Source organism: Euphorbia lathyris, chromosome 6 (assembly GCF_963576675.1).
Source record: "Euphorbia lathyris chromosome 6, ddEupLath1.1, whole genome shotgun sequence".
Classification (NCBI taxonomy): Eukaryota; Viridiplantae; Streptophyta; class Magnoliopsida; order Malpighiales; family Euphorbiaceae; genus Euphorbia; species Euphorbia lathyris.
The window spans coordinates 8735569-8763127 of record NC_088915.1 but is presented as its reverse complement, the minus strand read 5'-3'; the positions used below and the strand labels follow the sequence as shown (position 1 = coordinate 8763127).

Sequence of the window (27559 nt, the reverse complement as noted above, 5' to 3'; positions counted from 1 at the left end):
GGAAAATTACAAAGCAATATGTACGCCGAAATTATTGGAGATAATTGTACAAAAATAAATAATAACAAACTTGACCTCGTGACCGATGAATGGTTTGAGATCAAAACAGTTGTTCAGAACAGTTGTTTGATGGGATTAAATTTGATTCAGATCAAATAAATACCAAAAGCTTGGTTCTGAGATAATTGGTACTTTAGAATCACGGATTGCTTTTGAAAAAGGTATGGAAATGGTTTGCAACGAGAGAATGGCTCGTAATAATGAAAAATATCTTGAAGCTATAATAATGATTAATCTGGACACAACTGGCTCGAATTGAGGAGTGGATAACGTTTGTCTAAGCTAAATGGACTTCTAGAATAATCATATTGGAATTTGTCGAATTGGAGGAATTGGACGTGTCGGAATCATTTTAAAATTTGAATACACGAGTTATCCGATGTAAGAAAAATCAAATGGCAATGGGGTGATTTCGAGTGAGAAAATTGAGGTTATAGGAAATCGTTTTGAACAAAAATGAAAGTTGAGAGTTATGATTTGGATATCAACGAAGAAATTGAGATTGGTTTTGAAGGAAAAGGTGGTTTATGGCGGATGAAATCAATTTTGGGGAAAAAAGGCTAACCAAAACAGTTGTTTGATGGAAATTATGATTTTGAGATCAATAATTACCAAAAGCTTGGTTCTGGGTATTTTAATTAACCGGAATCAACTAATAGATAACAAGTATGATTTAGAAATGGTAATGATTGAGTGTTCTGGTTTGTGAGTTAGAGTTTGAAACAAATGAAGAAGAAGATGCGATAACAAAAGTAGAAATATATGAACCAAATGGAAGCATGAACATAAATAATTTATTTTGAAAACTGAACTATTTTTTCATTTTTTTTTTGTGCTTGCAAAAACGCCAACTTATTTTGACCATAAATGGTCTTATGGGCTATGTTGTAAGTACAACATTATGTTATCGCCTCATACAACAAAATGCTCAGTAACATCTCTACAAGAGGGATATGAGTTTCCATGTCTAGATTCTTATTTTCATGACTCTCTTTCCGCATAATAAAAAGTATTGGTAAACTAGAGTCTACATAAATAAACAAGGTTAAGAAGTAGAAACCTCGTGACTTGTTCGGATGGTAGGAAAGTTGAAGTAGACTGGCGAAAAGAAGAATCATGGTCTGCAAACTTGGTCCCCAATTTGAGTTAACAAACTTCATGGTGATCATAGGCTCTGGAAAAACATGAGTTGTTGGAAGAATCATTAGAGGTATTTCTGGTGTGGATTCTCGATTAATCCCTTGATTTTGACTGCCCCCCAAATCAGGATCATAGAAGTTTTCTTCATCATGACTGAGTTGCGAATTACAATCATAGAAAACTTCTTCATGTGTTTCTGAAGCCACTTCTTCTTCGATATTACAACTTTTCATAAAGTCTTCTGATTTTAAAGACTTCACAAGAATGAGAGATTCTTTCAGAATAAATTCTTGTTGAACCTCTTCCAGTTGGATGTCCCTCGGGTTGGATACCTCATCGTCTTGACTGGATTCTGAATCATAGCTCCAACAAACATCTTCCTCATCTTCTTGAATTTCTACAGGTGCTTCATGGATGCCCCCTGAGTTAGAAGTGCTTGACGGGTCGTCACCCTCCCAACTGAAATCCGAATTGAGGTTATGAGATATATTTTCCTCTTCTTCCTGGGCTTGTACAACTATTTCTTTGTTCATGTCAGGACTCCATAGAAATTCTATTGACTTTGGTGGATCTGCATCTATGGGCAATACTTCTAGAGTGGGTTCTTGTTGAATTGCTTCCTCTTTACTGCCCCCCAAGTCAAGATCACTAGACACAACATCGTCTTCTTCATTGGATTCTGAGTCATAGCTCCTAGAAACATCTCGTTCTCCTTCTTGAATCTCTACAGGAGTTTCATGGATGCCCCCCGAGTTCGGAGTATCTGATAGGTCATCATCGTCCTGGCTGAAACCTGAATTGAGGTCATGAGATACATCTTCATCCTCGTCTTGGGTTTGCACAACTTCCTTCTCGTTCATGTCGAGGCTCCATAAAAATCCCATTGACCTTTGGGGATTTGCATATATGGGCAGTACTTCTAGAGTGGGTTCTTGTTGAGTTGCTTCCTCTATGCTGCCCCCCGCATCAAGATCACTAGACGCTACATCATCCACTTCGTTGGATTCTGAGTCATAGCTCCTAAGAACATCTCCTTCTTCTTCTTGAATTTCTATAGGAGTTTCGTGGATGCCCCCCGAATCAAGATCATTGGAAGCGGCGTCATCCTCTTACATGGACCTAGAATCATAGTCATAGGGGTCATCTCCATGCTCTTGACTTTCCATTATCGTTTCATCATTAGGCATCTTTGTTTTTGGAGGAGTTGGGAGTGTGGGAGATGCTTCTAACTTCGTATTATGATGAAATTCTTGGATTGCCCCCCAATAGCTTTCAATGCAGGCTCTTAAAGAAGCCACTATGTTAGCCGCTGTAATGTCCGCCTGTTTCTCGAGTTGGTCCATTCTTTGTTGATATTCATCGTCCTTTGGTTGGTTCTCCTCCATAAGTAATGATTCGATTTCTCCATCATCCTCAACCACTTGGACTGCTTCCATCTCTGCCACACGACTAGAATCCTCGAAAGAATTTTGGTCGTAGCTCATATCGGAGCACTCAAACTTTTCATAGGTCTTATGCTCGACTGGTGCCATGATCGTACTTCTTTCGAAGCAAGATTGCCGACAAGGACGATGGAAATGGAGGTTTTCATCCCTATAATTGCAAATATAACTACCTCGGCAATGAGGATTACTCATTCGAAGGTGCTCCCATATCTCAATATAATCAGGACCATGTGGATTTTTATGGGATTCCTGGACTTGCTCCACGTAGCAACCATATTGATCATCATAGAATGACGCGGTTTGAACGTAAGCACAACATTTGCAGTCGATATTATGTTCGTCGCTATGAATAAACTGAACATAGCCATCGTCGTAGCATCTAAAGACGGTGTACCAATGGACCCACAATCCGTTTGTACTTATTGTAAAATGTCGATCTCGATTGAAACCACCAAAATACACCGGTATTGTAGCATCCCTTACATCTTCGTATGTTGTCATCGTCATGGTTTGATTGTTTTGCACCTATTCATATTCAGAGGAATTCTCCGTGAATAAATAGAAAAAATGATTAAACAAAATTTATTATGAAAATCAAGTAAATGAAGCGAATAAGTAAAATTGTATAAAGTAAGAGCATGGAATAACAAGCTAAATTGAAAATTTGAGTGTAAAAAAAAAATGTACGTGGTGTAAAAAAGGTTTTAAATTTTTTGGCTAAGCCTAAATAAAAATATAGGTCCCACTGGGCGTGCCAAAAATTGTTAGCGATATTTTCGAAATATGCTAATTTCAACCTTGTCACGTGTGGTTAGGGTGCGGGCGTGCCAGAGAAGATTACTTCTCAATTAAAATGGTTAAGTTTATGGAAATGCGCGCCAAAACTTGAAATCTAATCGAAGCGATTGGCGAGGGACGCAAGGATTGAAAAAGTCCTTCTTGGGTCTCTCGCGCCGTATAGAAACTTTGCGAGATAAATTGTTTTTATTTAAGCTAAGCGTATAAATTGAAGACAGAAAAATAAAAGAAATTAAAGTGCGAAATTGACACGAGATTTTGGGAAAATTGGTGTTTTATTGATATGAATATGTTCAACAAGCATGAAATTGAAAATGAATTACAATTGAAATATGTCTATACTAAACATATAGATAATCAATTGAATTGGGAAGAGACAAATCAATACAAAGAATTGAAATGCAATTAAAATGAATTGGAATTCAACAACAAACTCGGAGCCATAATAGCTATCTCGGATTGATGTTGAATTTTGGTGTCGGCTTGAGGTTCTTGGAGAGATGTGGTCGGTCGGGCCCGTACGGTATATGATCTTGGCAATGGCAAAACGTTGGTAGGCAAATGGGACAGATTTAATCTTCAACTTTGGGAGGCTCGTTTGGGCGTTTAAGAACACGGAATTGGACGAGTAAATAGGCTAAATTTAATTTCGGAATGTCAGGAACAAACTTCTATAAGGGATCGAAGGCTAAAACGGATGCTAAGTAGACGAAATTGGGAGTTGAAAATAACTGGACGAATCTGGAAAATTCTGGAAACAGAATGTCTAAAAGAATTTGGGCCGTAAAGATCGGCTTGTAACTACGGTTTCTGGGCACGGAATTGGGCAAATAAATACACTAGATTGAAATTCAGAACGTCAGTAACAACTTTGTTGAAGGGATTGAAAGCAAAAAATGAATTTAAACGGACGAAATCGGGCTTTGAAAGTAGTTGGACGAATCTGGAAAATTAATTTGAAAACAGAGTTTTAGCTAGGAATTGAGCAAATTAAAGGCTTGGAATGCTAAATTGAATTAGAAAAACTTGGAAAGAGGCTATTGGAACTTAAATTGGAGCTAAAGAGAGCTAAAAAAGGGATCGAAGCTAAGAAAAATGAAGAACGAAAAGAAGAACTTTGAAGAACTAAGAACTTAAAACTAGAAACTAGAGAGCATTGGAAGGGACCTTAGGAAGGGGTTTTGTTGTGTTGAGTTGAGTCATTTTTTATGAAGGGGAGGGGGTCTATTTATAGTATTTTGGAATGGCATTTTGGTAATTATTAAGTGGCATTTTGGTAATTATTCACCAACTAACTCAACTACTTCCATGCCACATCACCCCACTACCTCAACTTCCACTAACTACCATCAACTTCCATTGACTGCTTCCAACTGTTGCCGAAAGAGACGATACGCCCCGCGTATAAGCTTCAGGACCTCCAATACGCAGGGCGTAACCAAGGATACGCCCCGCGTATTGGAGGTCCTGAAGCTTGTGCGTTTCGTTGATGGTATCTGCGCGTGGCGCCTCTGGTGTTACGTCCCGCGTAGGAAAGTACGCGCTGCGTAAGAGAAGGACGCCCTGTGTGTTTGTGCTCCTGAACTTGGAACGCCTTGTTGATGCGCTTTACGCGTGACGTGTCTAGGTTTATGCCCCGCGTACTTGAGCCTCTGAAGTGGAACTTCTTCGGATGTGTGGTATACGACCCGCGTATAGGAATACACGCCCCGCGTGTTTGATTGACGCCCTCATTGGCTGGAGGTGAGTTTACATATATATATATTTATTTTATTTTTTTCTAGAAAAATGGAAACTATACCCTAAAATCAAATATAAGCTTTCTATATACATGAAAATAAAATTTATTTATTTTGAGCCAACATATATATAAACGAGTTAAGCATAACTTAATACGTTTAGAAATCATTATTTGGAGGGTGAGTATTATAAATAATTTGTAAAACCTTACATTTTTACTTAATAGACCGTTTGTCATACTTTATTAATATACTATTTACTTTCTTACGTTTATTTTATTCAATTGTTTAGTCCGTCAATTTTAACCGACTTAAAAAATTTGTGTCAATTTAAAAATGACCAATTATAGGTTCAAATATTAAACCTAAAGCTTTGGCTTGCTCATTAAAAAATAAACGAGTTCGAACCGAACTTCGAGCTGTTTCGAACCCAAAATTTTCTTTGAACTTGATTCATTAAGATAAGGGTTAAGGTGCAAAAATATCCCTGACGTTTTGGGTCAGGAGCAATTTTACCCCTAACGTCCAAAATTATGCAATTTTACCCCTAATGTTTGTAGCCAAGAGCAATTTTACCCATAATGTTGATAAATATGATCAATTTCAGACACTATTATAAAATACAGTCATTTTTTTTCTTTATTTTGCACCAATTGCATATCAATTTGTTCTAAAAAAGGATATAATGTATTTTTGTAATTTAATAATAAAATTGGAGATTAATATTTATAAATTCGGTAAATTTTTTGATTTTTTTTGTCTAATTCGTACAAAAGACAATATATTTTTAATATTTTTTTTCTTATTTTTTTCACATCCCAACATATGTTTGTGATTTGTTACTGATAAAATAACGCAGTGTGAAGTGTAGATGACAAGATTCATGACCGAGAAGACAGTTTGATGAATTATTTCTCAAATTGACCCAATTTATCAACGTTAGAGGTAAAATTGCTCTTGGCTTCCAACATTAGGGATAAAATTGCACCATTTTAAACGTTAGGGGTAAAATCCCTCTTGACTAGGGGTATTTTTGCACCTTAACCCTTAAGATAATTATCAATCATAATTCGTTTGTGAATAAATCGTCAATTATATTTATAAAATTTGTTCGCAAATAGTTTTTTAATTGTGTACATAAACAAATTTACAAGTAAAGTTTGTGAATAAATAAACAAAATGCTTTCAAATAGTTTGTCTATTACTAATTTATTATGTTTGTAAACGAACTAATCTAATAGCATATGAAATAATATTAAGTTTACATATTTTTGAACTAACACAAAACTAGATAATTTTCTACAAAACTAAAATTTAGACTTGATGCATATTTACACCCTTAAACTAAAGTTTTACCTATTTGCACCCTAAACTTTTTAAATAACATATCACATTTATAGTTGGCAATAAAAACTCATCAGACACCTATGGTTGGTTTTAAAAACTTATCACACATCTAAAGTTGGCTCATTCCGACCTCTTGCACACAAAATTGTTGATCTGTCAACTTTGAAAGATGAGGTAGATATATGTGCTATAGAAAAAAGAAAATCATATTAGTTCATTTTGTATGTCACCTCATATGTCAAAGATGACAGAGCAACAATTGTGTATACAAAAGATCCGAATGAGCCAACTTTACGGGTGTGATAGGTTATTTAAAAAGTTCAAGGTGCCAATAGGCTGAACTAGCCAAATTTAAGGGTGTAAATATGCATTAAGCATAAAATTTATTCATAAATGTTCTAATTGAGCTTACTCATGAGCTTTTGAACCGTACTTTGGTCTGCTTTGAACCGGGCCAGTAAATCGTGCTCACGAGTGGCTAATTTACAAATCAAACCAAGTCGAACTGAGCTTTTATAGAGTCGACCACCGAACCGCTCATGAGCGACTCAGCTCATTTACAGTCCTAACCCCAACCTACTAAAGATTTACATTTGTCACCCTCAAACCCACACACCCCTCAATATAGGGTAAAAAAAACTACGAACACCAGTAAAAAAAACACAATCAAAACAAAATCCCTGCTATTTCACTCTACTATTTAGCTAGATATGATCATATGAGGACCTGGAAAAAGAATGTTTCATCTACATGAATATTATTTTGCGAGTGAGTCAAATCTTCACTTCCAACACGAACACTTGACTTGTCGATGGAGCGTTTGTATACTCTTCCCCTAATCTCTGCTTGCTTCTCGCTGAACCGCTTTCGACTGCATTTACACAATACATTCAACAATTTCGTGTTATTGTCTCAAATCGTTATCTATATCTTCCATATGTGATATACATATGTAAGAAAAACGACAATTGTGTTGTGTGAATCGAATTGTTTTTTTTTTTTTTGTAAATCATGTTACTATATCATAAATTCTCACTCTAAAGTTCATGACTATAGCAAAATACATCCATGACCCTTAATTATAGGGCTGCTAACATCATAACTCTTAGACTACATTTTTTATTTGTAAACAAAAACCCTTAAGACTTACATTACTTTAAAAAACTCAAAGTTGAATGATTTTATTGAGACAAATTGAAGTTGAGTGACCATTTTGAAACAACTATGTAAGTCCAGTGACCAACAGTGCATTTAACCCGTGAAATTTTGTAATAGATAATCCGAAATACCATGAATTATGTCAGCAATAGCCTGTGAATCACAATTTTCTCCACTTCGGATTGACAAAGGGATTAAAAGGGTATAATACTCATAAATTGATTTGCACTAACCTTTTACAAAACTAAACACTCTCAGTTACCCTTTCTTTCAAGCAAATTGATTTGACTCAAACCGCAGCAAATAAGATTAAGGAGAGTGATGAAGAGAGGTGAAGTCCCAGAGCGCAAATCCCATAATAGGTTGAAGGGGACAAATCTTCCACCAGGCTCCTTCGAAGCCCGTCAAACTGATTAAAGCAAGCAAAACTCGCATTAGTTTTTTAAACAAATTTCTCAGAATTTGAAGAAACAAGCTTAAATGTAACTTAGCAAAACATTAACAGAAAATCTAGAATTGACATCAACATAACCAAGCTCAAGATGCAAATAAGTCATTTGTGTAACTAGTTTTAGTCTTTCACCATTAGAAAACGTCAAGTAGCTAGTTTTCTTACCTACTGCAGCTTTGTAGGCGAAAGTAGACTCTCAAAATAAGGAGATGCAGGCAAGCAGTAGTAAGAATGCTTATCATACCCTGTCTGAACCAAAGTTTCTCCATTCGAGTAGCCAAGGAAAGAGGAAGTAAAATCAAAACATGAAATTTTGTTCCATGACCTTTTCAACCCACAATGGTGTTCGAGTACCCATAACTCTTGCTGGGATTCAGAGTTTTCCCCTGCAATTGCTATAGACTCTTTGTAATTCATCAAGGCTAAACAAGTGAAACCTTTTGAAGGCAAATTCATATAATCCAAATTTTCTTCCGCCAAATCAAAATATATTTTACATTCGGTGCCCTCATCTTCTTCTTCGTCAAACTCAGTTGCAATCCAATGGAGACCATTCTTTGCATAAAGAAACCTCGAAGTATAGTAATAGACCGAATAACCTTTGGCGAACCTCTTACTTTTCCATGAAAAGCTTTTCAATGAAAATATTTCAACTGAAATATAATCTTCATCAATGGGGCATTCATCAGACACTCTTATAATCTTGTAATCATCACACATAGGATCATAACCCATTGCGACTATATCATCAATTGAAATCAATGGAGATTGTATTATCTTATACTCAGTTGGGACGCATAGATTCCATATGAGTATCCTCTGATCTCTAAGGAAGCATATTAATCCATCACAAGAGTTACAAAAGCTGACCCGAATCGGCTTTTCATCACCAAAAAAAAGCTTATATGGAAAATTAAATGGTTCAGCATATACAGTGCCATCATAATCTTCTCTGTACAAACTACATGAATAGGAGGAAGCATTCTTCTTATCAGGAAAAACAGGGCCAAGGAATTTCTTATGCTGATTGTAACCGGCAGTACGAGCAAGATGTAGATGTTTATTTATGAACCCGGAACAGTTTATAACGAACACCAATACTTGCAAACTGTCTTAAATCTCAAAAGAGATTTCAGAGGCAACCTCAATAGAATTTCTGTCAAAATTTCCTCCGGCAACAATTCCACCATAGCCACTTGTTCTGTATTTCTCCTTTTTCCATCCATTTGCAGCTGAATAGATATTTGTTATTAATTTCTCTGATAGCATAGCACAATAAACAATCAGAATATAAGGATAATCAATTGCTCCAACAAAATGCAGAAGGGCATAAAATTGGATTAGCAGAACAGAAATCTAGCTAGATTTATCTCTATGAAATCTTGATTTCGACTTTAAAACAAAAAAAAATGCTACTGTTCTTGCAGACCTGATATGAACAACTTGAGGACGACTCAGTTGTTTATCTTTTGGTAAGCTAAATCCAAATCATACCTTGAAGATCGTTAAGCAGGTGGAGATCGGAGCGTCTCTGTATGCTGCAACGGCGGTGGTTCAGCGGAGGACCCGACGGCTGCGGTGATTTGAGACGCAGCGGCGGTTCAGCGGATGACCCGGCGGCGTTTAAACGGATGACCCGGCGGCGTTTAAACGGATGACACGGCGGCGGCGGCGGCGGACGATGAGATTCGGAGAAATAGGAATTGGGGTTTATAAAGAGATGGGCAGGCGGGGAAGAACGAATATAAAGTGTGTTTATCTTCATTGAACGGCAAATTACAAAAACATATCAATTGTTTCATGAATTTATAAATATGAATTAGCTTAAAATTTGCACGGTGTATTTATGAATGATACAAATTTACAAATTTACACCTAACGTTTTTAAATAATACAAATTTACACGTAACATTTCTAAATAAAAGCAATTTACTCCTATCTAACGAAAAATTTAAACGGGTTAATTTGATAATTATTTGACTGTGATTTTGTATTTTTCAAACAATTTTTTCGATTAACTAAATCAGTTTCATATATTTTAGTTATTAATATTCTGGCAAGTTATTCATAATTATGTTAATACATAGTAAATATTTAAGACATTGTTCGGCTAACTCGTTTTGATACCTAAATTAGTTTAAGGTATAACTCGAATATGAACACACCAGTAAATCAAAGTTTGTAATATAAGTTTAATGAATTAATAAAGTAGTGAACTGGGCATACTCTATTTATATTGTGATTGAACTGTAGATAACAATTATGAATTAAGGAGTGAGATGTGCTATGTATCACCTGTTGATAGGTGAACGTGCGCCCAGATATCGAGGTATGGTATTCATCAAGCCCATAAGGTCCATGATTCACGGAATCGGGCGCAATTGTGGTAGCAGGTGGATCTTTAACTGGGTCTTTTGAGACTTCCCGAATCGAGATCTGTAATACGGATTCGTATTATTCAGTTTGGCAATGGAGGCACCACGTATTCTCTTTTCCCAAGTGCTAGTTCGGGTCTCTTAAGTGTCGCATAGCGAGTTTATATTCGTATGATATTAGCTACCAATATTATAAATATTTTTATATGAGATAAGGTGCAAAAATACATATAATATTGGCAGCTAAGAAATTTTTTATCTTTAACATCATTGTGCAATTTTAACTCTAGTATTGGCAGACACTAGCAATTTTACTACTGGTATTAACAAGTTGTGGTCAATTTCAGACATTATTATAAAACACAAATATTTTGTTCTTTATTTTGAACGAGTTACATACCAGATCGTTCTAAAAAAATCATATTTTTGTGATTTAATAATAAAATTGAAGATCAATATTTTCAAATAGAACGAAATATTTGGATTATTTTTGTCCAACTTGTACAAAAATATAATATAATATACAAATTTACACTAAACGTTTTTATAATAATACAAATTTACACATAATGTTTCTAAATAAAAGCAATTTACTCTTATCTAACGAAAAATTTAAACGGATTAATTTGATAATTATTTGACTCTGATATTGCATTTTCAAACAAATTTTTCGATTAACTGAATCAATTTCATAAATTTTAGTTATTAACATTCTGGCAAGTTATGTGTAATTATATTAGTATATAGTAAATATTTTAGACATTGTCCGGTTAATTCGCTTTGATACCTAAGCCAGTTTAAAGTATAATTCGAAGATGAATACAACAATAAATCAAAGTTGTAATATAAGGTTAAGGAATTAATAAAGTAGTAGATTGAGCTTACTCTGGGGTAAATTACACCCATAGCCACTAAATTTTACTCATTTTAACATTGTGATCACTGAACTTCAATTCTTAACAGTATGACCACTGAATTTTACATTTTTAACATCAGTGGCTACTCAATTTTAACTAACTCTTCAAAATGACCTCAAAATATAAATATTCAAGAATTAAAGTTGTTTAGATTGACATTTACCATGAAACTATATTTTTTATTTTCCAAAACCACATTTTTTTTAGTTTTCTCTCCCTAAAAATTCTCTCTCTCCTAACCAAACAACACCTAAATGATTCCAAAATGAACGGATTTTCCCCTATCATCATATGCACGCACTACAACAAATATCTAATATTGTGACGAAAATTCCCCTGACAAAATAATTTTTGTCACAATTAATGTACTTATTGTGACAAAAAAAAATTAGTAAAAAAATGTTAAAATTTCAAACAAAATTATGACAAAATAATGTTTCATCCAAATATTTATCACAATAAAGCACCAGTCAATAAATATTATGAAAAAAAAATTGTCACACATTTTTGTCATAAATATATAAGGTTATTGCCTCTCAGATTGAAAATTTTCAGCTTAGGTTTATCAAGAGACATTCCTGCTCAAGGAAGGGAACCAAATACGTATTTGAGTTCTTATATCTTTGACAAATTGACACTTCACCTATCTGAGTCTTATATGACTAGGAACGGCCACCGCAAAAAGCACTTTTTCTAAGAACTGAGACCTAGAGCCTTCTTAAGCAGGGCCCACCGTTATCATGCATGATGAAACTTTTTGGTCTTCATCTGAGGAGACAAGCAAACCGGGTAGCTCATGGTCTAGCTAAAGATGCCAGATTACATGCTAGTCCCTTCTTCTAGCGTTACGATCCTCCCTCAAGCCGTTCATTGTCACTTTTTGATGTAATGAACTCTTCTCACTAATGAATTTCTTCAGTTTAAAAAAAAACAATGTTTAAAGCCCTAAAAAAATTGTTGAATTAAAAATATTTAAAAAAAATCAAATTAAACATCTATTTGGTAAATTGAATTGAATTCCACTTAAAATGTTTCTTAATTTGAAAACCAATTTGAGAGAAATATGAAAATTTATATTTAACTTCTGATATTTTATTCAATTTATTAAATTGGTTTCTAAATTTTAAATTGGACCGCACATTTGACTCACGTGCTTTACACAATTTTAATACCAATAGATAGTTTTGAATTAAAAATATTTTTAAAAAATCAAATTAAACATCTTTTTTTCAATAGAAATAGGGACGATGCCTCTATCCCAACCAAGTTGGCACCCTCATCCCCATAAAAAGCAAAACTCAAATATATTAAAAAAAAAAGAAAAATACAAACCAAAGAGAGAGTTAGGTAATATGATAATGTGCTAAATTACAAATATCATCGGAAATAACCGAAGAATAGAAAGCGGGAGCCAAACTCCACCATATGACCGGACTAAAGGTAGTGCCAATGCCGGCTAAAGCGTTTAAATCATAGTTTCCTTCACAATATATGTGTCGTCACAACTTCCATCGAAGCATACTGAGTTAGACACTGAAGCCAATCCTGTCTGGCCATCTAGGGAACATCATAGGAACGACGTGCCATCAAGTTAACCACGCACGTAGAATTAGCCTCAATCCAAAGCTTCATCCAGTTACTCTCCCAGGCAATATCAACCGCAAACATAACTGCCTTTAGCTCTGCAATATGCGTATAGGAGCCTGGAATCGGGAAAGCGAAGCTGCCCTTTGCAAGCCCCATGAATTAATTAAACATCTATTTTTTATTTAAGAAATTAAAAATTAAACATCTATTTAAAATAGGTATGAATAGAATTCTCTTACAGTTTTTATTTTCAAACAACAGAATTTAATAAATTGAAGTTTTGAATTCCACTTAAAATGTTTCTTAATTTGAAGAGACTTTTCTACCAATTTAAGAGAAATGTAAAAACTAATATTTAACTTCTGTATTTAGTTCATTTTATTAAATTGGTTACTAAATTTTAATTTGGACCGCACATTTGACTCGTGTATTTGACACAATTTTAACACCAATAAATAATTTTGAATTAAAAATATTTAAAAATTCAAATTAAACATCTATTTTTTTATTTAAGAAATTAAAAATTAAACCTCTATTTAAAATACGTATGAATTGAATTCTTTTACTAGTTTTTGTTTTCGAACAAGAGAATTTAGGAAATTGAATTGAATTCCAATTAAAATGTTTCTTAATTTGAAGAGATTTTCCACCAATTTGAGAGAAATATTTAACTTCTGTATTTGGTTCAACTTATCAAATTGGTTTCTAAATTTTAATTTGGGTCGCACATTTGACTCATGTACTTGACACAATTTGTATGCTGTAACGGAAATGGTTCAGCAGAGAGCGTCCTTCGATTTGAGAGGCAGCGGAGGACAGAGAGATTTGGAGAAATAGGAATTGGGGTTTATAAACAGATAGGCAGGCGGGGAAGAACGAATATAAAGTGTGAATTTTTTTATTGAATGATAAATTACAAAAATAAACCAATTGTTTCACGAATTTACATTAAATGTCTGGCTGGTTTCAAAGTTTATAGATATGAATAAACTTAAAATTTGTTTTATATTTATGAAATGATACAAATTTACACTTATCGCTTTCAAATAAAACTACTCACAAGGAAAACCTTGAAGGGGTTAATTTGATAATTATTTGATTGATATATTGTATCTTTCAAACAAATTTATTGATTAACTGAGCTGGTTTCATACATTTTAGTTATTGATATCTGATAACATCCGAATTAATTCCTTTTAGAATAAGGAATAATAATAATTAATACGAATAATGATAAACTATTATTCCTTCTAGAGGAAGGAGTAACGACAATTAATGCATAATTAATGTAGGGTTAATGACAATTTGATAACATCCGGATTTATTTCTGGGTGGGGGAGTATAATAATGTGGAAAGAGAATAATCCTACATCACTATGTCACGCCACCTGGATCAAAGGAAGACACGCCATATAAGGTAAGATACAATGAAAGAGGTGGGATAAGAGAGATCCACTTGACGTATATCCGTCGTCATATCACATTTTGACAGTTTCATAGAAGATTAAACGACGTATTTATATCTCATTTTAGGGAAAATGAATATAATTAAATGACAATTAATAGCCATTAAGAGGAGTACTTACGTGATTTTTCAATTAGAACACTATTAAATGCAAAAGGTTACACAAACATGTATAAATATCCCAACTCGGATATGTTTCAGGTATGTTGGCTAACTTCCATAAAACTCTTGTCATTATACTTTTTCTTATCAAATATCTTACTGACTTTGGCATCAGAGTGTTCCGACCGAACCCAATGACACCTCTCAGGAAAGGGATTCCGATCAAGAAATTTTGACCAGTTATCAATATCCTAGCAAGTTATTTATAATTATGTTAATATATAGTAAATATTTTAGACATTGTCCGGCTAACTCGCTCTGATACCTAAATCGAGATCTGTAACATAAAGTCGCATTGTCCAGTTGGGCTATGAGGCGCCACATATTCTCTTTCCCTAAATGCTAGTTCGGTTCTCTTAAGTGTCGCATGACGAGTTTTATTTGTGTGATATCAGCTACCAATATTATGAGTATCAGAGAGCTGGTGATGTATTAGGTCAATCCAAGTTTAGGAAGCTCGTGAGACACTTGCAAAGTTCAATGAGCCAATCTACTATTTTGGACAAGTTTAGGGAACTGGTAATGTATTAGGCCAATCCAAAGTCATTCATTATCTTTCTGTTTCCTTAAGCTCTTTCTGAATTCCTTTTTGTTACCCATGCACGAACCAAATGCTCCCTAATGTATTGTAGGTTACCTAATTTAAAATGCTTTTATATGACATTTTATTTTTAGTTATTATAACGCATTTTGCTGATATAACTTTTTATTACTCTTTTTTTTCCTATGTATTAGTTTGGAAGTGTAATTACGTGTTAAATTAATTCAAATACTAATATTTTAAGGGTTAATTTTTTTAAAAAAGCCATGTAGTTACACTAATTTGCATACAAAAGACTGTGATTTTTTTGTTGCCAAAACGAGAACTGTGCTTGTCAAGATTTGTAAAATCGAAAACTTTTAGGTTAACATTACCAGGTTGATCGTTAACAACCTCAAAATGAACCAAAAGCTCCATTAACGTATTGTAGGTTACCTAGTTTTAAATGCTTTTATATGACATTTTAGTTACTATAACGTAGTTTAAAAAAAAAAAGATGTGGTTACACTAATTTCTATATGAGAGACTATGATTTTTTATTGTCAAAACGAGAACTATGCTAGCAAAAATTGCAAAATCAGTGACTTTTGGTTAACATTACCAACTTGGCCATTAACGCCTCAAGTGAAAATTTTCAAATATCAAAGTTTAGTATCACATTTACTATGGAACCACATTTTTTATTTTTCAAAATCATTAATTTTGGAGCTTTATCTCTCTAAATATTAACTTTCTCTCTCCTCACCAAATAATACCTAGATAACCTTAAAACTAGAAAGTTGAAGAATTAAAGTTGCTTAGAATATTATCAAATTCTTGAAATTTTTCATTTTGAGGTTCTTAACGGCCAAATTGACAATGTCAATCCAAAAATCGTCGATTGCAAAAATCGACAAGCACTATCCAAGTTTTGACAACAAAAAACTCACAGGCATTCATCTGCAAACCCGTGTAACCACATATTTTTTTTAAATAACCACTGTTTTAAATAAAAAATAGAAAGTGTTTACTTTTTATTTTAATTTTTTTAATTGTTGAACATATTCAAAATAAATAAAAATTAATCATTTATTATCGTTCAATGCATGAAATTAAAAATCATAGAGTTTTTCCTTAAAAAATTTAAAATTCGAAGGGTTTAATAAAAGAAAAAAAAAGATTACGGGCTCAAACCTTGAAACTAAAAAGGTTGGAGGACTTAATTGTTAGAATAACCGAATGGTTATTATTATGTTCTAGGAAATATTGTTGTAGAGTTATTTGTAATTAGTAGGTTGATTTGTTTCCTAGATTAGCTCCTAAAATTACTCCTAAATTAGCTCCTAAAATTACTCTTGTTTTCTAGATTAGTCCCTAAATTTACTCTTGTATATTTGTATATATGCCGTGGCATGCTTAAGAAATAATCAACAGATTATCTTCTATTATGGTATCAGACTAAACCTAGTTTTCTTCCTGGAGCCGCTGTCCTTTTCTTTTCCGGTCTCTCTATACTGGTCGGCCAATCTTCACCTCTACCTTCCGCTTCTCGATTAATCTGTTCATCATGATTGACTCCAAGTTTCATCCGGCGCTTGGGGTGTCTAATATTAAAAACCATATCTCCATCAGGGGCAAATCCAGGATTTCTCCCCCGTGGGGGCAAACAATACAACTAAAATAATTTTTATCCAAAAAAATGATAATTATAGAAAAACAGAGATCAAAGCTCAAGTTCAAGTAAAATAGTAGCAGAAATATAAAATCAAAATTCAAGTAAGAGCAAAAGAACACCAAAGCAGAGAGGCAAAGATGGGAGATGGAGTGTCGGAGCAACGATCCAACTATGGAGGGATTGGCTGTCGATTTTGATTTAATCTTAGTTAGGATTAGGAATTTCAATTTAGGCTTAAGAAGAAAGAGGAATTGAGGAAGAATAACTAAAGAGATTAAAGAGAATAAGAGAGACGATGGTTTGTTTTAGGGCCTATTTAGTTTTACATTTAAATATTTAAATATTTACTTTTTATTTTTTTTTATTTGTTGTAAGCAAAACGACGTAGTTCTAATTAAATAAAACGACGTCGTTTTGCTTTAAAACAGAATTGAGAAAATAAAAAGAAAATATTAAATTTAAAACCATTCTTCATACTCAATTATAGAACGAGTAAATCCTAAACCTTCACTGATGAGGGGGCAAAGTTCTAAAACTTCAAAATTAATACCTGGATTTTTAAAAAAATACAAATGTCAGTGGGGGCAACTGCCCCCATACTGGATTCCCCCCTGATCTCCATTATTCTTAGTTTGGAGAAGGTTCAATATTCTACCTGGGCGGAACTCTTTAAAGTTTTTGCCAAATCCCACAAAGTTATCCACCATATCATTCCGAATGGTAAAGTCGTTGCCTCTCCCTCCGATGAGGCTGCCAAAGATCAGTGGGAAACCTTAGATGCCACGGTTCTTGGGTGGATTTATGCCACCATTACTAATGATCTGTTAGAGACGATAATTGAGTCGGATGCTACCGCCATGGAGGCGTGGAATCGTTTACGTGACATCTTTCAGGACAATAAGCATTCCCGTGCAGTTTCAATTGAACAAGAGTTTTCTCATACTCTTATGAAGGATTTTTCTTCCGCCACTACTTATTGTCAACGTCTAAAGGAATTATCGGATCAACTCCGTAATGTGGATTCCCCGATGTCGAATGACCGACTTGTTCTTCAGATGGTTTCGGGTCTCACTAAAGCATATAATAGTATCGACACTATTATTGGATAAAAGGATCCTCTTCCTTTATTTAATCAGACTCGATCGATGGTTATATTGGAGGATGCCGGTTTAGCGAAGAAGGCTGCTACTGCCTCGGCGGGGACTGTTTTGGTGGCGGCAGGATCTCCTCCCTTTTCTCCTCTGTCTGCTAATCCGTTTGGGTATATGCAGCAACAATCTCGTCCGGTTCAAGGAGGCAATCAGGGACAGAATAAGAAAAAGGGGCGCTGGAATAATAATAATAATAATTCTCGTGGTGGCGGCAACGGCGGTGGCCGTGGAAATAATCCGGCGAACCGGCCGGGCAGTGGTGGTTCGGCAAATCAGTGGCAGCAGCCGTCCTGGGGAGGTTCACAATAGGGCTCTTGGTCTTGGGTTCCTTGGCAGGCCCCTCTATGTCCATATCCATCTCAGTCATGGGCTCGGCCCACTGGCAATTACACAGGTCCTCCTCCAGCCCAGAATGCAGGGCTGTTAGGCCCCCGCCCACAACAGGCCTTTCATACTGCTAGCAATTCCGAGTCTACGGATATTGAATCTGCTTTGTACACTCTGAGCCTCAATCCTCCGAAAAATCCAAGGTACATGGACACAGGTGCTACTTCACATATGACGTCTGATAAGGGTAAACTCTCGTCTATTTTTAATATGAGCAATAATCATGGCATAATTATTGGTAGTGGACATTCAATTCTGATTCATGGACTAGGGCACACAAACTTAACTCACCCACATCCACCCTTAGCCTTGAGAAATGTTTTATATGCTCCACATATTATTAAAAATTTAGTCTATGTCTGTAAGTTTACTTCTGACAATTCAGTATCTGTCGAATTTGACCCGTTTGGATTTTCTGTGAAGGATTTTCAGACGGGCCGACATATAATGAGATGTGAGAGTCAAGGCGACCTTTATCCCGTCACTACCAAAGCCACCTTCCCGCCAAGTCCTCCTTCTAGTTTTGCTGTTTTAGCGCCATCCTTATGGCATGACCGCTTAGGACATCCCGGCTCTCCGGTGTTAGATGCTCTTAGACAAAAGAAATTTATTGAATGTAATTCTCTTCGTAGTAGTTTAATTTGTCGGTCTTGTCCTCTTGGAAAATATATTAAGTTGCCATTTATTTCATCCAATAATAAAACTTCTTTGCCATTTGATATTGTTCATTGCAATTTATGGATGTCTCCTATTTTAAGTTCAATGGGGCATCGGTATTACATTGTTTTTTTGGATGATTTTTCTAATTTTATGTGGACATTTTCTTTGCATAAAAAGTCAGATGTTTTCTCTATCTTTTTACAATTTCGAGCACTAATCCGTACTCAATTTGAAAGGGAAATTAAAAATATCCAATGTGACAATGGGAGAAAGCTTTTTGGGATTTTTGTAATGCTAATGGAATTTCTTTTTGTTTCTCGTGTCCTCATACTTCGTCTCAAAATGGGAAATCCGAGAGAAAACTTCGTAGCATCAATAATATTATCCGCACACTTCTAGTTAATGCTTCCATCCCATCATATTTTTGGCATCATGCACTTCAAATGGCCACTTATCTTCTCAATATTCGACCAACTAAAAATTTAGAATTCCAATCCCCATTATGTGTGCTTTATAGGACCGATCCTGTGCATTCCCATTTGAGAGTCTTTGGGTGTTTATGTTATCCTTTATTTCCATCCACCACAATTCACAAACTCCAAGCTAGGTCCACTCCTTGTGTCTTTTTAGGCTATCCGTCTCATCACCAGGGGTATAAATGTTATGATATGGAGTCTAAGAAAATCATAGTATGTCGTCATGTGATCTTTGATGAAACTCAATTTCCTTTCGCCACTATTCCTCTACCCACTGTGTCTAGTTATGATTTTTTGGATCATGAACTTACACCCTATGTGCAATTTCATCTTACTAATGGGCCTCCTCTTGACACCCCGCCGATTTCTACCCCAACCCGAGCCCAAAATAGCCCTCCTATTAGCCGCGGGCAGCCACTGTTAGCCGACCCTCTCTCACCCGACCCATCGGTCCTCCACCCAACCCATGCCGCTGGTCCATCGGAACCATCCGTGCCAAGCCCAAATCTGACCCATCTGATATCTCGGCCTCTCCTTCCCATCATACAAACAGCCCACCTCTACTTCCCTCACCGATCCCAACTCCACCACCATTACCTCCTCTTCCCAATATGTCTTCCCGTCCTGTTACTAGGAGTCAACGTGGGATTTTTAAACCTAGGAGTCAATTTAACCTAAATACTGTCGTGTCTAGGTCTCTTTTGCCTCGTAACCCTGTGTCTGCTCTTCATGATCGGAATTGGAAAACTGCTATGGATGATGAATTTAATGCTCTTATTAAAAATAAGACATGGGTGTTGGTGCCTCACCTGATGTTAATGTTATTTGTTCTTTGTGGGTTTTTGCTCATAAAGAGTATTCTGATGGCTCATAAAGCCCGTCTTGTAGGTGATGGGAAAACTCAGCAGGTGGGCGTTGATTGTGGTGAAACGTTTAGTCCGGTTGTAAAACCCGCAACTATTCGTACTGTTCTCAGTTTGGTTCTCTCCAAGCATTGGGATATCCATCAATTGGATGTCAAGAATGCTTTCTTACATGGTGAATTGAAAGAAACCGTGTATATGCATCAACCGATTGGTTATCGGGATCTTGACAAGCCGAATCATGTATGTCTGTTGAAGAAATCCTTTTATGGCCTCAAACAAGCCCCTCGTGCTTGGTACAAGCGATTTGCAGATTTTGTGTGTACTCTTGGATTTATTCATAGTACTTCGGATCACTCCCTCTTCATTTATCATCATGGGTCACATATTGCTTATATGTTGTTATATGTCGATGACATCATCCTCACAGCTTCCTCTGATGCTCTTCGTAAGCACATTATTTCTACTCTTAGCTCCGAATTTGCTATGAAGGATTTGGGTCCCTTGAGCTATTTTCTTGGTATTACGGTTACTCGTAATTTCGGTGGTTTGTTTTTATCTCAAAAGAAATATGCTAAAGAAATTATTGAGCGTGCGGGAATGTTGTCTTGTAAACCTTCCTTCACGCCTGTGGATACTAAGTCCAAGCTTTCTTCTACTGACAGTCCAACATATGCCGATCCTTCCCAATATCGGAGTCTTGCCGGAGCTCTTCAGTATCTGACTTTTACTCGACCCGATATCACTTATGTTGTTCAGCAGGTATGTTTGTTCATGCATGATCCAAGGGAGGTCCATATGCACGCTCTCAAGCGTATTATTCGGTATGTTCAGGGTTCTATTTCTCATGGTCTTCATCTTTTTCCGAGCTCCACATCCACTCTTTTGGCCTATACCGACGCTGATTGGGGCGGCTGTCCGGACACTAGACGGTCAACCTCGGGTTATTGCGTATTTCTTGGGGACAATCTTATCTCGTGGTCTGCTAAACGCCAAGCAACTCTTTCCCGGTCCAGTGCCGAGGCCGAATATAGAGGGGTTACTAATATTGTTTCTGAGTCATGTTGGCTACGTAATCTTTTACTTGAGCTTCATTGTCCTATCCAAAAAGCCACGTTGGTATATTGTGATAACGTTAGTGCGATTTACCTGTCGGGTAATCCTGTTCAACATCAGCGAACTAAGCACATTGAGATGGATATACATTTTTTTCATGAAAAGGTTTCTAAGGGCGAGGTACGTGTTTTGCATGTTCCTTCACGTTATCAAATAGCTAACATCTTTACCAAAGGCCTTCCCTAAGTTCTGTTTGAAGAATTTCGAAACAGTCTATGCATTCGTCCTTCTCCTGCTTCGACTGAGGGGGAGTGTTAGAATAACCGAATGGTTATTATTCTGTTTTAGGAAATATTGTTGTAGAGTTATTTGTAATTAGTAGATTGATTTGTTTCCTAGATTAGCTCCTAAAATTACTCCTAGATTAGCTCCTAAAATTACTCTTGTTTCGTGTTAGGCTTAAGAAATAATCAACAGATTATCTTCAATTATTAATTATGGGTTTTATTTTTTCTTTCATCATATCAACAAAGAAAATCATAAAATAATAGAAAAAGAGCTTCAATCAAATAGTGAAGTTATCATCATAGCTCAAACAAGTAATGCACCAGCCGGGAATCGAACCCGGGTCTGTACCGTGGCAGGGTACTATTCTACCACTAGACCACTGGTGCTTCATGAGCTTTGATTGGATAGTTCATGAGTCAAATATAACCGAATAATAAGTAAAAAAAAGAGGGTACTATTCTACCACTGGTGCTACACTTATCTCATCGTGCAAATCAAATGATTGTGATGAACCCCTCATCACAGCAGAGCTGTGCTAGTAAGTATCGAATCTATGTTGTACTGTGACAGTGTACTATTCTACCAGTAGACCATCGGTGTTTCATGTTGCTCAACGCATATAAATTAATATAATATGTAATAGTAATGGATATTCTCCATAACAATATAGGATTTTGCCCCTATTTAGGGCTTTTATGAAGATTTAATCTTCATAAGGGTCAGTTTAGCATTTTATCTATTGTGAGTCTCTACTAAGGACGAAACCGATAGATTAACTACCAGTTTCATAAAAAAAAAATTCTCTAAATTCAACTGAAACAGGTACCTAGTCTACCGGTCTCAGTATATAATGAAAGTCGTTGGACAGTGCTTATGTTCATCTCTGGGTTTTTGAAAATTTAAAAAAAAAAATTTAAATGATCCCTCTATGCTTTCAAAATTTTAGCTTAATTTTAATCTTTAACTTTTTATTTTTGGACTCGTTAATTAAATATTTTCTTGCTAAATTAATTTGTAGTTAATATCCAATTCAGATAAAAATGTTTTATTCTTTTCAATGTGAGTTTTGTAACGTCCGTGTCTAAAATTTCTAATCTTTATTTTCAAAATAGATAGTGCTAATTAATTATAAATTTAATTATACTATTGGGTTTAATTTAATATTGTTAGTTGTAATTAAAAAGTTTTGGACATGTTTATAAAAAGTTATAAACTTAAGGACTAAATCAACATTTATATCAAATTGCCAAATATATGCAAATGCGAATTTGCAATTCAAATTATATATATAATAATGATAATAATAAAATATATATATATATATATATATATATATATATATATATATATATAAACGTGGCATGTATTTAGACATAGGTAAAACATTTGTTAAAGTTCAAATATATGTTGAAAATATTCAAAAACACTTGTCAATGAATCTGTATACATATCAATAATTTAATACATGTGTCAACCTATAACTAAGGTAAATTACATTTGTCAACTCTTTAAAGTATATAAATTTATATATTTCCATATAAGTGGCAAATGGTTTAAGAGGATAAAATCATATTTCCAGACATCTTTAATATATATATTTGCATTATTAACATGTGATAAGGGGATCTTTTGGGGAGAGATCCAATTTCGGATTAATAAGCAAGAATAGTTTCCAAATAAGGAGGGGAAAAACCTTTTTGGCTATTAAAGGAGACGATGACGTGACGTTTCGAATCAGCTGTCAAGAGATCACACTGATTAATTTTTAGTGACCGACGACGACATTTTGGTAACGAAATTTTATACTTAAATTATTATTAAAATATTGTAGGTATGATTTTAAGTACGTTTAATTTCGATAATTTGGTCAAATTTTAATAGATTTACGATTAATGAGTTAGTGTCTATCAATTACTATTAAAAATATAAATTTTAGACAGTTGTCCTTTAGATTTATCGAAGTGAAATTTAATTCGGTATTAATGGGCAGCAGCGTCTCGAGTTTAAGGGTATAATTGGTCCAAATTAACAACGTCAGTTTAAAATTACTATCTCAGAGACTAAAAGAGACCAATAAGGATATTTTAAAATCTTATCAGTAAAATATTTTGAACAACCTTAGGTTGTCGAGTTAAAATAGAAGGATTAATACTAAGTCGATTATTTTATGAATACAATATTTTAAGCAAAAGTTAAAGTTAATAAATAAAAGGACTAATACTGATATTTTTTAAGTAGAGTCGGTTATAAAATTAGTACAAGAGTTTGGAACATAAAGTTAGTACAGATAAACTCATAACAATGTGTCACGAGTCTAACTGAACCTTCAGTCGAAATTTACGATACTAATTTAGTGTTACAAGTTATAATCCCAGTGACAGATAAAAATAAGTCTTATAAAAGTATTTTATTTAAAATTTAGTTTTAAATTATTTATATAATATTTAAGTGATTTTGAATACTTTTGGTTTTAATTGTTATTTAAAATAGCTGAATACTCTGGATTTTGATTATTTGAAGAATAATCATTTATTATTGTGATATTTTAAAAATTGGATTGGAAAATGAATTTTGAATTGTTTCTGGATTAAGAAAGTTGTTGGGTTGTCATTGTTATTATTTCTGTGATTTGGATTGAAGTCCAAATATGATTTTTATGTTGTGATATTTTGAAAGGAAGATAAAATGGTTTTGTCCATCTAGGATTACCCGGGGTAGGAGTTGTAAGTTGTAAGACCATACCTAAGGGCGGTATGGCCAGAGTGCACGGCTGATAGTCCTAAGGTTAGGTAATGCGAGATATGAATGAGATATCTCGATTATTGATATGATTGATGTTATGATAAGCTACACGGGTGGAATTCGAGGATGGACACACACCCGCAAATTTAGTAATACGTTTTGAAAATGCTTGGTGATTTGAAATATAATTTTACGTTTGTTTGATTACGAATTTGGTTTGATAAAGCGTGTATTTGTTTACGAGTTGGTTTTATAAAAAGTCGGTTTGATGAAACGTTGTTCGATTTGTTTCGTTTTGATAAAACGTTGTTCGATTTGATTCGTTTTGATAAAATGATTTATATATATTAAATTATATAGTAATAAAGTAAAATATACAATTAAGTTATTAGCGTGTCAATCAACGTGTCAATAAGTTAAAACGAATTCACAAGTTAAGAGAAGTACCTAAGTTAAGAGAATTACCTAAAATAGGTAGAACTACGTGGCTTTGATTCCCGGTTTAAAGATTAAAAATGTTCGGGATACGTAGGAAGCTTGATAGAATTATCAAGTCCAAGCCAAATAATAAAATAAAACTTTAGGTAGTTCAAATAAATTTTTATCTATTTGAAAATCGGTTCGGCTTTCAGGCTGTTAGGCGTTCGTTATCTTATTTTTCATTCATACCCGATGTCATTTTGGGTCGGGTGTGACAAGTTTGAAATTATATTTTTCACAGTTTAAATTAGGATTTTTACCGTTTTTTTATAATCACATTACAGTTTGAATTATGGTTTTTATAGTTTGAAATTATAAATTTAACAAGCAAGATCCTTACATTTCTGAAAATTGAAAAAACTGGGTTCAGTATTATTTAACTATCATCAAACATTTCAAACAAGTTTATGGATAAATTAAAATAGTTTCATACATTTTTGGTTAATTATTTGTAACTATATTAGTAACACACTAAAAAATTTACACATTTTGACAACATTTTTTTGTGATTAATTTATACGTGACAAACTTGGTTATTAGTTTGTTAACATGTTTTTTTTTGTAATTGTATTAGTAACACATTAATATATCTTAGACATAATTGAAGTTTGAAATGTCAAAAGTGACAGTTAAATAACTGACAAAATAATCTTTTAAAATTTTCGGTGACATTAGACTAAAATTGATTTTTTTAGAAACGTCAAGTTTAAATTTATACTATATTTCGTACTTTAGGACTAATTAACCACTAAAATTAAATAATAAAGTTTAAATATTAATGTTTGAAGTTAAATTAAAATTATTAAAACTATAAGAATCAGTTTTGAAATTTTTCTTTAAAATTTTGAAAAGCACATAGATGAACTGCTGCATGCCACTTATAGATTAAATTCATTATATAACTGAAAACGGGTAAACTAGCTACCAGTTTTAGTTGAATTTAGAAAAAAAAATTATGAAACCGGTAGTTAATGGCGGAGCCAGGAATGTAGATTTGGGGGGAGGCTAATTTTAGCCGTGAGGTTGATGGTAAATTTTCAAAATCTAGCCCATTAGGGCTAGGCAAAAGTTTTTTTTAGCCTCCAACTCGTTAAAATTGTAAAAATGTTATAATTTTTTAGAAACTAGCATTGAACTAATAGAAAATTAAATATGTTTACTCTTTTCACCTTGGACACTTTTAATATTTTAGCGAACACACCGTCGACGCGTTAAAACTGTAAAAATGTTATCATTTTTTAGAAACTAGCATTGATCTAATAGAAAATTAAATAAGTTTACTCTTTTCACGTTGGACACTTTTAATGTTTTAGCGAACACAGTCATTTTGGTGTATTGCTAAAACATTAAAAGTGTCCAACGGTGTGTTCGCTATAATATTAAAAGTGTCCAACATGAAAATAGTAAACATATTTAATTTTCTATTAGTTCAATGCTTGTTTCTAAAAAAGATACAATGCTTTTGCTGTTTTTATTTTTTATTTTTTATATATTTTCATAAATTAAAATTTAATTTAAAAATTAAATTATTTGAATCTCAAAAATAAAAAATTATTTTTTTTTAATAGTAAAGATATAATAAAAATGAATTAAAGAAAAATTAGCATAGCAAGTAACTAAAAGAGAGAAGCATGCACCTGAGCTAATAGCAACATCATCATTATCCCTAAGAACAGACAAAGCTCTAGCAATCGAAGATTGTTTCAATGCAACCGATTTCCCTAAACCTGTGTGAAACATTGGAGCTCGCCCAACATCTTCATTGTCGTTCTCTGCCAGCTTCGAACAACCTATAACACAATATCTTCACTCATATTTATATGTATATAAAACAGATTTGAGAGAGAGAGTTGAAGAAACACAGATTTAAGAGAGAGAATTGAAGAAACCCAGATTTTAGAGAAGGAAAGGGAGAGAAAAGTTGAAGAAAAATGAAAAAATGGTGAAGAGTAGGGATGGCAACGGGTAGTATACCTGCAAGTACCCGGCACTACCCGACCCTAATGGGACTACCCGTACCCTGTATAAAAGGGTATGGGACGGGTATGAGATTAAAACCATTACCCATTAGGGTAATGAGATGGGTATGGGAATACCCCCTAGGGTACCCGGTACCCGTCATAATTTTTTATATATTAATAAATATAATTGTTTTTTAGATGTAAGACGTGAGATTTGACTCGAATCTTTATATTTTTTAACTATTGAGTGATACCACTAAACTATTTTATTCTTATTAATTAAGTTTCAATTTGTTCAATTTTTAGATAGATAATTTATTAAATTTATACTTTGTTAAATTTGTAATATTTTTGTTTTATTTATTGATTTTTAACGGGTAAGGGTACCCGCGAGTACCCGCGAATTAAATGGGACGGGTAATTAAAAAATAAAAGGGTAAAGATTTGGGATTGGCATTATCCGCGGGTACCCAACCCGTTGCCATCCCTAGTGAAGAGAGATAGAAAGGAGAGAGATAATGTTGGACAAAATAAATTTTAGGGAAGAGAATTGGAAAATTCTTTTTATTAAGGATATAAAAGTAATTTATTGATATGTGGGACCAGTTTTAATATTTAAGGAATGAAAATTGATGAGGTGTCACGTTGACCAAGTG

General features: G+C 34.1%; 1 protein-coding gene and 1 non-coding gene across 2 annotated transcripts; both read right to left on the bottom strand.

Annotated features, from left to right (window-relative positions):
• Positions 1-7011: 7011 nt before the first annotated feature.
• Positions 7012-9918, bottom strand: LOC136233955 (uncharacterized). Its single transcript, XM_066023694.1, has 4 exons — positions 9633-9918; positions 8304-9397; positions 7921-8096; positions 7012-7400 (listed from the first exon to the last, which is right to left on the bottom strand). Exons 1-2 carry the CDS (start codon positions 9901-9903, stop codon positions 9252-9254), a joined length of 417 nt encoding a protein of 138 aa, XP_065879766.1. The 5' UTR covers positions 9904-9918; the 3' UTR covers positions 7012-7400; positions 7921-8096; positions 8304-9251.
• A 12117-nt stretch (positions 9919-22035) lies between these two features.
• TRNAG-GCC (transfer RNA glycine (anticodon GCC)) lies at positions 22036-22106 on the bottom strand. The gene has a single exon. It is a non-coding gene; the product is annotated as a tRNA-Gly (tRNA).
• Positions 22107-27559: the final 5453 nt, after the last annotated feature.